Source organism: Halichoerus grypus, chromosome 6 (genome assembly GCF_964656455.1).
Source record: "Halichoerus grypus chromosome 6, mHalGry1.hap1.1, whole genome shotgun sequence".
Classification (NCBI taxonomy): domain Eukaryota; kingdom Metazoa; phylum Chordata; class Mammalia; order Carnivora; family Phocidae; genus Halichoerus; species Halichoerus grypus.
This window is the reverse complement of record NC_135717.1, coordinates 153090033-153103624: the sequence shown is the minus strand read 5'-3', so window position 1 is coordinate 153103624 and position 13592 is coordinate 153090033. Positions and strand designations below refer to the sequence as shown.

General features: G+C 38.5%; 2 protein-coding genes across 5 annotated transcripts in view; one reads left to right on the top strand and one right to left on the bottom strand.

Annotated features, from left to right (window-relative positions):
- The window catches only part of CEP83 (centrosomal protein 83), a 129473-nt gene extending 126551 nt beyond the window's left edge, over positions 1 to 2922 (top strand). For all 3 annotated transcript variants that reach the window (XM_078076413.1, XM_078076415.1, XM_078076414.1), the window contains 2 exons: positions 1118 to 1307; positions 2257 to 2922. In XM_078076413.1, coding sequence (XP_077932539.1) covers positions 1118 to 1307; positions 2257 to 2361 — 295 coding nt within the window. In that variant the 3' untranslated portion in view covers positions 2362 to 2922. The remainder of the gene's footprint in view (positions 1 to 1117; positions 1308 to 2256) is intronic.
- Positions 2923 to 3470: 548 nt separating this feature from the next.
- Positions 3471 to 13592, bottom strand: part of PLXNC1 (plexin C1) — a 142044-nt gene continuing 131922 nt past the window's right edge. For both annotated transcript variants that reach the window (XM_036074499.2, XM_036074514.2), the window contains 5 exons: positions 12635 to 12798; positions 10568 to 10715; positions 7619 to 7759; positions 7109 to 7183; positions 3471 to 5945 (listed from right to left, as the gene is read on the bottom strand). In XM_036074499.2, the coding sequence (XP_035930392.1) occupies positions 5841 to 5945; positions 7109 to 7183; positions 7619 to 7759; positions 10568 to 10715; positions 12635 to 12798 (633 nt within the window). In that variant the 3' untranslated portion in view covers positions 3471 to 5840. The remainder of the gene's footprint in view (positions 5946 to 7108; positions 7184 to 7618; positions 7760 to 10567; positions 10716 to 12634; positions 12799 to 13592) is intronic.

Sequence of the window (13592 nt, the reverse complement as noted above, 5' to 3'; positions counted from 1 at the left end):
TAAGTGCCACCCAGGCACCCCCATTAGCTACATTTTTAATAATTAGGTTGAACAACATGTAATTCCCTATATTGGACTATATTTTACCTATAAAAATGATAATTTCATAAGACTCAACCTACTATTTTCTCTATTTTCTACTTGATTCCTTCTATAAAATAAGGCACCCTTTTGGTTTAAGGAGTCTTTAGTTTCAGGATTCATGGGTTGGTAGAGTGGAGTGGAAATAAAAGTATTGAAAGATTTTTTTTTTTTTTTTTAAAGATTTTATTTATTTATTTGATAGAGACACAGTGAGAGAGGGAACACAATCAGGGGGAGTGGGAGAGAGAGAAGCAGGCTTCCCGCTGAGCGGGGAGCCCGATGTGGGGCTCGATCCCAGGACCCTGGGACCATGACCTGAGCCGAAGGCAGACGCTTAACGACTGAGCCACCCAGGCGCCCCTATTGAAAGATTTTTAATCTTTGATTAATCGGCAAATAAAACTTTAAAATGAGTTGATAGTTGGGCTGCCTGGGTGGCTCAGTTGGTGAAGCATCCACCTCTTGGTTTTGGCTCAGGTCATGATCTCAGGGTCATGAGATCAAGCCCCTGAGTTGTGCTTCCCGGTTATTGGGGAGTCTGCTGGAGATTCTCCCTCTCCCCCTCCCCCTCCCTGCATGCGTGCATGCGCATGCATGCGCTCTCTTACCCTCTCTCTCTCAAATAAATCTTTTTTTTTAAAGATTTGATTTAATTTATTTGAGGGAGAGGGAGCACGAGCAGGGGGAGGGGCAGAGGGAGAAGCAGACACTGAGCAGGGAGCCCCTGGGATCATGACCTGAGCCAAAGGCAGACGTTTAACAGACTGAGCCACCCAGGCACCCTAAAATAAATAAATCTTTAAAAAAAAAAATAAAAATGAGTTGAAAGCTTGCAGTGCTAACAGTAATACATATGATTAAGATGTCATATTTCTGTTTATCTTTCTAGATAGAGTTTTATGTATATATCATATACAGATAAATCTTACAATTTTGAAGTCCGTTTTCTTCCAGTTTGGAATTCTGTGAATCATACTGTTCTACAAAACAGTATAACTATTAAAGAATAGAAACACTTTTTTTCTTTTTTCAGACAAAATGTTCCATTTGAAGAATATACAAGGCTTCAAAAAAGACTAAAGGACATACAGAGAAGACACAATGAATTTCGAAGTTTAATTTTGGTTCCTAACATACCTCCAGCAGCATCTGTCAATCCTGTTAGCGTTCAGTCATCAGCCATGGTTCCAGGCACGGACCTATCCTTTCCTCCTCATATGCAGGTATGAGCATTTATGTTTTTTTTTTAAAAAAAAAAAGGCACTAACATTTCTGTAAGTTTTTACCTGTTTAAATTCAGAGTTAAAAACTCAAATCTTTCTTTACCATAGAAATTTGCTGGTGGAAGCAAAGTGGATTTGAATCTATTCTTTCCCTTAGTGATGGTGCTAGGAGTGAAATCTCCTGGGCAATTGAAAAGAAGAAACTTGATTGATGAGTCTTTGAGTAACCTAGAGTTTACAGCTCATTGGATTACTAACTACTACTGAGCATTTACTAATGCTCTGCATTATGCATTTTCCATACAATATTTAAACCTAATGGAAAATACTTTGAGGGAAGGTGTTATTATTCCAATTTACAGATGAGGAAGCTGAGTCAGAGATGGAGTGACTTGCCTAAGGTCATAGTTAATAAGTGACAGAATTGAGTGTCAAACCTAAATCTGTCTGATTCCAAATCCTGGGCTCGTTCTACTGTATTAGTTCCCTGAGATGTTGAAGGAATCAAATTGATGGGATGATTTTCCAAAAGATGAACTGTTAATAAGTAATTACATTTTATAATGTTATAAGCACCAAAGATTTTAGTCACTGAATTGAATCTGACCAAGTGCTTTGTTTATATTAAACTGCTATTAAACTCCAGCCTTGTTAGAACGTTGGCCTGTAAGCATTAGTATTTTCTAATTCACTCCCTGGTGAGTTTTATACCTAGATAGAACAGACTTTGGGATTTGCTGAAGGCTAGTGCCTGAGGCAGGAGAGAAGTGAGGACTAGTTAGTAGCTGGCCTGCACTGCTGTCTTCTCACTGCTAAAATGGTCATCCTTTCCATGCCAGATGTTGCAGGCCCGAGTGAAAGAGCCGCTCAGGCTGTATTTTTCCAGCCATTTTTCTGAGTTTATTTTATTCTTTTTATTTTTATTTTATTCTTTTTCTGTGCTTTTAAGGAGGAACAGCATCAAAGGGAACTCTCTCTACTTCGCAAAAGACTAGAAGAACTAGAAACAACACAAAGGAAACAGCTAGAGGAACTTGGATCTCCTGGGGAATGATGTTCTTGGAGAAAAAGCAGATCAAAAGGGATGAAATCATTGTGACTCAATAAAGCTTGAAGTTTTAACATATGTGGCATTTAGATATTGTATTACCGTTTGCCAGAACATTTGTGCCTCAAGTAAAGGTACTGGCTACATGCTATATATTGTATCAGTGTCAGGATTTTAGGGTTATGCTAATGACAAGTGAAGCATTAAAACAGCTCCAGAGATATTTAGAATATTTACTGACAACCCTTTGAGAATGTTAAAAAAAAAAAAAAATAGGTGAGTGAATTAGGGAATCACGTTTTTAAATTATTTTCACTTTGAAATTTTTTTTTTTTGGCATTTTGCCTGAAATATGCCTATGTTGAATTCGTTCTGCCTCTTTGAGATAGTTGGCAGTAATAGGGTCAGTAAACATTTTCCAGTTTATTATATACAAGAGTTCTCTAGTTCTTGAAAAAAGATGACTTAAAAGTCAGCATTAAAAAACAAAACTTGAAGATATATAAATATTATCAAATGCTACCATTCTAAAAGCTGTGTGCACGTAATTAAAGAGCTTAATAAATATTTTTCTATATTGTGTTTAATTTAATCTTGACTATACATTGTGTATTTAGCAGTGTCGCAGTCTCATTGTTATTTTCTATTCTAACCCAAAACCACAAAGTACAAATAATTAAACCCGTGACCGTATAAAACAAGGGCCGTTCGTTGTAAAACTTGAACCCCATGGGGTCCCTTAGAAATATTGTTGGTATTTAGTGTTGCCTCCCACTGTTTTGGATCTAACCAAATTATTATAAATGTTTTATTTCTGTGTATCCCTAACCTCTTTTAAAGGAATTCTGCTGGAATAACTTCACGTCAAGTCTGCCAAACTCAGTGGAATGTCCATTATCCAGATGTCTTCAGGATCAGAAGTCCAGGTAGATAGTGGAGGCCAGGGATGTAAATGAGCATTCCTTAGCATCATTTAGAAGAAGCTAGATGTACTTACTACATTACAGAGCTGCTTATTCACATTCGCGTTGGCACCTAGATAATTTCCGTGGAGCTACTTAGAATAAAAAATCTATTATAACTACAACATTTGAAGAAAAAAAAGACAGTCCACATTTACATCAAAATGTTTATTTTTGGATATAGACATTTAAAACATTCATCTCCAAGTACAGCTTCAATCAGGTATACAATAAGAAATAGACTTTAAATCCCTAATACAGAAAAGGTAACAGAATTAATTTTTAAATGCTGCTGTAGACACTAGTGTTAGAAAAAAAAGTTTATAAATGAATTGTTTGCACCAAAAAAATATGCAAAGAAACTTGAAAATAGAAATTGTTTGCCATTTGTTTCTCTGGTTGCAGTTTACTATAGACCCAGTGACTGATTGTCTTCAGCACACATCTAATTTGGCCATTACTGCATTTGGCTAATGTGATCCAAAATGTGATCTAGATAGTGCTTTTCACTGGAGGATTGACAAACACGCTACATACATTAGTGAATCTTCACACCACCTCAATGAGGTAGGTTAGAAATATTATACAGAAATTGAGGCACAAAGAGGTAAGTGACTTGCCCAAAGTTCCCAGCAGCATCGTCCCTGGAAGAGGAGGTAAGGCTCCACATGGGACTCATGTGCCAGAGAGCTGGACAGGGACACCCTCATGTAGCATTTACTGAATGTAAAAGCTGATCCTTTTCTTAGCATTTCTGTACCCTAAAGAAGGGGAAGTCTTTTGGGCAACTCTCCTACCCTTGGCTCTCAACTGTCCTCCTGTTATTCTCATGAATGCCTTCACATCAAGACTGTAGCAGCCTTAGATGGGGACCAGGCCTCTCACCTTTATACTTGTAAGTAACCTATTTGGTAGTATTTCTGAGGTGTGTCCATTGGACAATGGTCAAAAGTGATGGGATTGGGAAGGTGCCTATCAGGGTAATAACTGCTTATTTGATCATTTTGTTGAGGTATCACCTCTTACTCTTTGCCAGATACTGAGGAGCAAAAAGAATTTCATTTTCGAAGACAAATTCACATTTAAATCCTGATATCCCATACAATGTTGGTAAAAAGATTTTAAGGAATATATGATCAATGTTTTATTTGCTACTTGAAAAAATGTCTTTCCTTAATCTGGGATTTGGAACACCAAGGGTAAAAGGTGCCACAAGGAAGGTTGAGAGTTGCCAATTACATTTTTTACTTTTGATTTAATAGAAGGAAAACACAGTGGTATTAAAATTGGTCATGAGCAGCAAAAATTCAGGAATAAAAAATCAATAAAAAGACTACAGTTACAATATAACTGGATAGGGAATTCTTTAAAAAGAAAGGTATGAATAAAATGGGTATTTTGAATTCTTTCTCTTGTGAGGAATACTTTGAAAAAGTACATAGTAAGACTAAGATACCAAGTTGTATACTAATATTTTTCAGGCCTTGGGCCTCAAATATATATATTCATATATAGTACTCCAGTGTGAACAGCAATTTCATGAAATGTAAAATGTATTTTTTTTTTTTTTAAATCACACACAAGTATTTATAACCACAGGGTTCACCAGAAATCTAAAGCAAGGAGACACCAAGTATAGAAATGTAGGATTAGGGGAGGGAGTTACTCTTCTAAAGATAGTTCTGATCAAAGTTTTTAGACAGAAATAAACTAATGATGTTTTGTTTTGTTTTACAATAGCCAACATGTCCACTATCAAATACATTTAGTATGAAAAAATGAAAAAAAGGAACACACATCAGGACAAAGTGGGTAAAATGCTGTTGCATTTAAATAAAGCCTCCTCACTCTCCTTGCTTTAGAGCTCCTTCGTGAGATGGAGGTGAGTTGATGGAGTGCAGTTGGCGACCACTGAAAAACACGAGCCCTTTCAACAATGTTGCAACACTGTCAGTTTTTGGTTTAAAAACACACACACACACACACTCACGAATGCTAAGTGTACACACTACCAAATTCTGTGGTCAGCTTTTCCAAGAACTACTGGGGAACGTTTCAATGCTGCAAATCCTCGAGGTTGCCCTAACACTCCCACCTTGTTTCCAAATGACTCATTTCACATTGTGATCACTGGCAGTGTCCCTTTTCTGCAGAGGTGCAGTGTAGTCACAAGTGCTACATAACTGTAGTTTTCAGACACAAAACCACTGCTGTCATTGTGCTTAAGTGGAGACTAGTTAACTGACACTTACTGGCCCTGTATTCTCTCTCTGTAAACAAGGAGGCTGTTTGCAACAACCACTTCGACTCTATTTACAGAAAGGTTCCCACAGTATATGCACAGGCACAGTGGTTGGTATGCTTTCTAAAAGCTGTGCATGTGCCTTGGTCTCTAAAAGACAGTGCTCAAAGTGGAACCTATGTGCAAACTTTAAAAATTAACGACACAGAGTAGCTCAAGCAGCCATTTTGCTCCCAAGTCGTCTGAAGAATTTTGCCAGATTAAGCCAGTCCCCAGAGTGCTTACATCCACTTGCATTTCTTCTTTTCATCAAATAAGACTTTTACATGCAAGAGTTGTTTCTGAGCTTCTTCCAGCCCTCGTTCTCTTTCTAGTTTATTTAGAATCTGTTGACAATTAGAACAGTTATTTTAGATATTGTGGTTTTAGCATTACAATTCTGGGGTTTTTTTTGCATTCCTGATGCTGTGAGTGGTAAAATCTGTATGAAACAGATGCCAACGTTTTCTTCAATCATTTACATACTCACTTTGCAAGTTGTTTTGCTAAGTCATTATCACAGGATCAACAACACTTTGGCTTAAAATAGAAGCTAGCAAGAAATACCAACTATTTGCTTACAAATATGGGGCCAGACTTCCAAGGCCCTGTTTTATGCATTATGTCACAGCCATTCCAAGCACAGCAAGCATTCTGAGCAGCCAACATGCAGGCAAGTATTTCTTCTTAAATGCAGCAGGCAGGGGCATCCTGGTCAGAGTTGAATATTGCCCTCCCCTCCCCTCCTGGGCAGTGTAGTGCCTCCTCTCCCCTCCCCTGCCCTCCCCAGTGCTTCCCTTCTAACCCCTGGCCCCTGGAAAGAGGGATGCTTATCATGTTTAAGGAACTCATTGCCTCTACCCTACCTTAGCGCTTCACTTGATCTTCAAGTAGCAAATGGAATTGGTGAGCTATTCTCACCATTGACATGGATAGCCTGTCCCAGCATGACTGAGTGGGGGGGAATCAGGGAAGGGGAATTAACATATATTTGGAAACAGCGCATCTGATGACTGAGTCTGTGTGAATTCCCAAAGAAAAAAATCCAGATTAAGGAGAATTAATCATAAAGGAGAATGGTTTATTGAAATAGTTGCTTAAGTTAGAAATAATGTTATACTTTCATATACCTATCGAATACAGAATCTAGGCAATTTAACAAGCTTAGCTTTCATTTTAGCAGATTACAATCAAGCATAAGCTGGCCCTATTTAATAGGACCACTACTTACTCATCAAAGTTATCCTGAGTCAGTGTGGCTACAGACCCCATTAACTCAAATGTAAATTCAGGCTGGTCCAAAGGTGGGCAGCATGATAAAACTAGAAGAGGGGCAGCCACAGGCAGGGTCTGGCTTGGTGCCAGGATCCCCCATCTCAGACAGGCTTCCTGGCTTCCCTTTCTGGCCATTAGGGATGCCAGAGCTGTCCTGAGACCTATAGAACGCTTGACAACCACATCCTGGTGACTGACTCATATCAATTTTTTAAAATGTTATTTAAAATCTTACCTCATCAAAATATTTTACGATGTATTTGTAGATTTCTGTCAAGGCCACTTCTTCATTAAATTCATTTTCATGTTTCTTAAAGAAAGAGAGTCTATGTTGAGAGATTCTGAAATGACTTTTTAAAAAAGAAGTAACCAAATACTATCTTATTTCTACTTTTTTTTTTTTTTTTTAAGAGAGGGAGAGAATCTTAAGCAGGCTCCACATCCAGCATGGAGCCTGATCCCAGGACCCTGAGATCATGACCCGAGCCAAAATCAAGAGTCAAAAGCTGGGGGCGCCTGGGTGGCTCAGTCGGTTAAGCATCTGCCTTCAGCTCAGGTCATGATCCCAGGGCCCTGGGATCGAGCCCCGCATCGGGCTCACTGCACAGCAGGAAGCCTGCTTCTCCCTTTCCCTCTGCCTGCCACTCTGTCAAATAAATAAATAAAATCTTTAAAAAAAAAAAGTCAAAAGCTGAACCAACTGAGCCACCCAGGCACCCCTCTTATTTCTACTTTCTAACAATACCTTAGATTCCTGAGTTAAGAATTCTTCCATTTCCGAAGATGACAATGGAGGCAAATCCCTGATTGCTTTGTAATACGATTTTACTTCCTCTTTGTAGGTTGGGATATCCTTGGCATAGAGAAGTTTATTGGTTGGTGCTTCCTGAAAAATAGAACAGCCATGGGGAATTTATAACAGTACCAGTGTAGCTGAACCTCCAACATTATTACCTCCTAGTAACAAAGCTTTTTCATGCAGTGGGCCTTCATAAATGTTGTTGACTGAATGACTGACTGCTATATAGATAGTTCTGGTGAGTCACTGTTCTTTTCAGGCGGATTAAATGCTAATATATTCTGCCTTCCTCTCATAAAAGAACTAAAATTATTATTTTTGCATGATTTTGAGTTACTGTAACAATGGAACTTACTTCAATCATAGTTCATTACTAATGGTTGTAAAAAGCCTGAATTAAAACATTTGCTCTCATCCTCACCCACCAGTGAATTTTGGCATTTATGAAAGACTTGATTGTAGGTCTGATTGAGCCCTTTATATAACCATGAAAGTGGTAAGTAATTGGCGGTGGTGGATTTTTCTGCTTGTGCCTTTTATTAGATTATAAAGATCTTCTACTGTTCTCAAGGAAGTACATGGTCATTAGTATTGGGGGCTCTAATGTCTGATTTCACAAAAGTTCCCTGTCAGCTTGAATGTTTTTATGTAATTATAATAGTGATAATACTAAAAATTAAGATTTTATTTTTAAAAACCATTTTTCACAAAATTTTTGGAATTCCTACTCAGGGAAAATGGGTGAGTTAATGATAGGGCTAATGTCCCAGTACATTTTTCAATGTATTGAGGACACGAATAGCCATATCAGTGGCTGCATCATTCTGAAGGATGCCTACATGGAGATATTACTGAGATTCTTTGTCAAGTAGAACCCACAAATCATGTGATCATGCATTCAATAAAATTTATTTAGCTTGGCACTGTGGCAGACATTGAATGTAAAAAGGTAAAGACCAGTACCTGCCTTTGAGAAGCTTATAATCTAGTTCAGAAGACAAACTTACATAGTGGTTACTATGATACCAATAATTAGTAGCAGGGTGTAAAGAAAAGCACCGTGGAATTGGACAAATCAGGGATCCTAACAACTTTGAGGGATCTTAACCAAGACTTGTAACTTCTCAGAAAATCAATTTCTTCATCTATAAAACGAAGGTAATAATAACTACCTTGTGTGGTTCTTGTGATGATTAAGTGAAATATACCAAGAACACACAGTAATGAGTTAACAGTCATTTTTTTTACTGTGAATAAGGAAGCATTTTAGTGTTTCATTGCATGGGTCAAATGAAGAACCGGTGTGGGCAATGTATAGGGAAAAAGTTCACGGAGTAGGTATATTTAGACTGATCATAGCCTCCTACAGTTTCTGGTACACATTAGGAAGTTGTGTTTGTGGAGTGAATGAATAAGAGTTTTACAAGACAGAGGAGTTATGAGACAGGAAAGGGATATGAAAACAAGTTCATGGTAAATTTGGGAAAAGTAGAAGCTGCAGCATAGAAGGTATATGGAGTTTGCCAGAAAAGAGACTTGATACCCAATCAGGAAGGGCCACGTGGCACTGTGAAGATTTTACCTGGTAGGTATTGGGAAGTATTTACAATATTTAAGCAGGAGACTGAAAAGATCAGATTTTTGTTTTAGAATGACAACATGAGACACAGTGAAAAGGAAAAGGTAGGGGAGAGGGGATGAAGGGATAGGATAGAATGAGGAAAAAAAAAGACATTTTGGAGATGGCAATGAGTACTAACCAATTAGGGTAAGGGAGGAAGAAGAAGGAGTCAAAGATAACCCAAAGGATTTTACCTTGAGAGACAAGGTGATGCTAGGAAGACAAAAGTAAAGACAGGTTTGTTTTGCAGAAATAGTGGTGATATTATAGATTTAGACTAGGATGCTGAGGCACCTATGAAACATCAACCACATTTCATTCCACGCACTCTCTCAATCCTTACACCAAAGGGACACTACTCAGTATTAAAAGAGTTTCTGAAATCCGTTAGATACAGATACTGCTCAGTTTAATACATTTTGGAGTGCTTGAGTAAGACCAAAACATCCCTTTCAAAGTTTGCTCTGTATTTTTATCTTTCTTTGATTTCCTGGGGCTTTTGCTCAGCAAAGAAAGCCAAAAGAAAAACAATATCGATGTTTTGATTATGAATTGACAAACTGGTGGTGATAGAAATCTCAGGCAAGATTTTCTTCCCCATGAGCAACTTGTTATATTCAGATAGACTCTTAGGTGTACAGTTGACCCTTGAACAACATGGTTTTGAACTATGTGGGTCTGTTTTACTCTTTGTGGAGTTTTTTCGACATAGTACTGTAAATACATTTTCTCTTATGATTTCCTTGATGTTTTCTCTAGCTTTAAGAATACAGTGTATAATACATATAACATATATAAAGTATGTGTTAATGGACTATTTATACTAACAGCAAAGCTTCCAGTCAGCAGTAGGCTATTAATAGTTAAGTGTTGGGAAAGCCAAAAGTTACAGGGTAATTTTCAACTACGTGAAGGATTGGTGCCCATCATCCCCCATTATTCAAGGGTCAACTATATTCAGATGGGATTAATTTAGCTAAGCAAATTTCAGTAGTTTCATAGTTTAGTACTGCCTGCAGAATGTTTTTCTAGGAAACAAAATTTATACTTTTTGTGGTAAAGGTATCACAGGCAGAGTTCTGCAGTAGGATGGGGAGAATAATTTTTTTAACTAGATGAAAAATAAATGAGAGCTTTTAAAGAAAAGCAAATTTTCAGTTACTACCACTGACTATTTCTTTTTAGCTGCTATGGTTTTTTGTTTGGATGTTTACAAGAAAGAATGCTTCAGACTCACAGGAGTACATAGAAGAAATACTAAAGCTAGGCCTTACCTTCCCGAGTTGCTGCTCTGTGAGAGAAAATGCGTCCATGAATGCCTGGGCAATCACAGATAAACAGCCGTCTATGTGTGGTGTCTTCTTAATGTCAAAGACAAACTGAGGGTTCTTCAGGATGTTTACCCAGAAGCGAAGAGGAAGGCTGTTGAAGAGAAATCTCTTTTCAGATACAGCCCTTCGTAGGAGGCGGATGCTCTGTTTATCACAGTTTGTAAATGGGTGTTTTTGCCCTTGTTATTGAAGTATGCAAGTCTGCTTTGCCAAACATACCAAGTGACAGATGGCAGCATCACTCAGAACAAGAAAGGGTTAAACAGACAAGCGCTGCTGGATGGGAGGACTAGAAGAGGAGAAACGCGGAAGTGACCACTGACGAGAATTTTCTCCACAGTTTTCGATTGTGTTAGATGATGGCTACCCATGAAAACATTTCATCATGTCTCCAGACCTTCACCTCTTCTCACCCCCTCTAAGTGCTACACCCTGGCATAAGGCACCGTCGCCTCTCACCTGGGTTATTAGCTCCCTAGGTCCCCACAGTTAATTCTCCCACAACTACCAGCAATCTTCTTAACCTGGAGTCAGATCATGTCTCTCCTCTACTCAAAACCCTCTGTGTTCTCCCTCCGCCTGGGGATAAAGCCACTGCATGGTCTGGGCCCAGGCCCCCAGCTGCTACTTTTCCCCTTATTCCTTCTAACTCCACCATTGGCCTCTTCACTGTTCTTCATGCATACCAGGCAAGTGTGTGCCTCAGAGGACTTTTGATTTTGTTGTCCATCTTCCAGATATTATCTTCAACCAGATAGTCTCATGGTTTATGCCCTCACCTCTTTCAAGACCTGACTTGAATATCCTCTCCGTGAGGCCTCCTCTGACCACTCTGCCCTATTACTCTCTATCCTCCTTTCCCACCTTGTCTGCTGTACTAACCTAATATCCTGTAAATCACCTATTTATGATCTCTTCCACCCATTAGAATGCAAGCTCTGTGTGAACATGGATTTTTGTCTATTCAGTTCATTGCTGTATTTCCAGCACCTAACAGTGCTTGGCACAGAGTAGGTACTCAAATATTTGAACATGAACTTGGGAATCATTCAGAGCCCTTCCATTATTATCTCCTTCTCAGCTCTGGCCTAGCAGACTACCTGCATCATAAAGCTGTTGGGCCTCTCCATAGCTCTACTCTCCTGACTACTGCCCCTGCTCAGATGCCACAATCTTCCCAGTGGAAATGGGTGCTTGCAGCACCCAAGCTTGGTGTGGGAGTAGCAGGACCAGGGAATCAGAGCCTAGAGCACAGGATGGCAGTGAGCCAGTGTAGATAGTTGGGACAGATCTGGATTAAATGGGAGAAGATGAGACCTAGAGCTCTGGAACTTCAGCTTTTAATATTTATTTAAATTGGTCTGCCCACCCTCAGTGCTCAGGAGGGCTTGAGATTGCATTGGAAACTTCTACTATACCTTAACACCAAGTCTTATTCACAGCTCACGCACAAAGTATTTCAAATAGAGGTAATGAGCCATGTTTCTTTACTGAGAAGAAGTTGAGAAGAGACCCAGATGCCTTGCCTCAGCTTTAGGTAAAAGGTTAGAAAACAAAACACAGTCCTTTGGCAAATTCTCATGGTATCTAAACACTGCACTTGATCACATAAAAACAGAAATGTCCATGCAGAATCAGAGTATAGACAGCTTGGTAACTGCAAATGATTAAGTACTCTGTAATGGAAAACTGTATAATAAAACCACAAAATACTGATTTCTTTTGCTGGTCAAGCTAAATTTAACATTCCACATAAGGTATTTTTCACGCATTAAAGATAATAAAGTTTGTTTATTTTATCCTAAAGAATAGGATCTCAGCATAGGAAGGGTTTGTTTCTTATTTAAAAATAGTAACAGAGGAAGAATCTGCTCTGACCTGATAGCTTACCACGCCAAAAGATTCTGATCTAGGGATAATGAATCCTGTGACTATCCATGCCCTCCTTTCAGTTAAGATTCTGTCCCAGATTCTGAAAATAGTTAGTAATCACCTACTGTTTGTTCCCACCTGTTTGTTTTCCAAATATGTACGACATCAGGATCTGTGATTTTTTTGTTTTCAGCTTGGGCATCCAAAAAGTCAAAAAAGTATTTTATAGCAAATGGGGCTCTGCTGTTGGGTAAACTCCAAATGCTTCTAAAAAGTTTCTCAAGCACAGAATGAATTGCCACCTGAAAGAGAACATCAGACTTGGGAGATTAAAAAAAAAAAAAAAAAAAAGTAGCAGTTTTGAATACAATGGAAAATGAAATCCCAGTTCAGAGAAAATGATGTATATAAGAGAAAATATGTCAAATTATCAAATGAGGCCAACACTCACAGTATGGGACAAGGGCCCTGAAAATCCATGCCCAGGTTTACATTTGGTTCATCAGCTTCTTGCTGATAACAAGATTGTTTAGTCAACAGAGAGGATATCTTAGAAAAATCTCTAGCAGTTGAAACGTCAGTTGTAGGGCTGTATACAGAAACCAAGATGCCACGGACGTTTAGCTTTTATTGGTTATGTTCAGCCTGGAAAAACTCAACGTTGCTCAGTTCCCTGAATTTTTTTGTTGCATGTATTTTCATTATAGGTTTTTATTATGTACTTTCCAAAATATTTGAGTGTTTTACAAAAGCCAAATAGGCAGAGCTCTGTGGGACAGAGGAGAAAATCAAGAGCTCTGGCTGTCCCCTGTCCACTAAACAAATCTACTGAGCTCTAAGCATACCCTCTGCTATAATCTGAAGACGCATGCCCATCAGGAGACCAGGGCCAGGTGTAGATAATAGCATTTATATTGCTAGTCATTTCAGGAAAAAAGAAAAAAAAGTATCACCACAGACTTCTGTTAATCCCACTACAAGCCAGATAAAGTAAAATTTGCTTCTGATTTGGTATTCCACCGGCTTTTACATCTGACATTTTTATAGATGAACAGCATCCTTAACTTTAAAATGAAAAAAAAAAAAAAAGATTTAC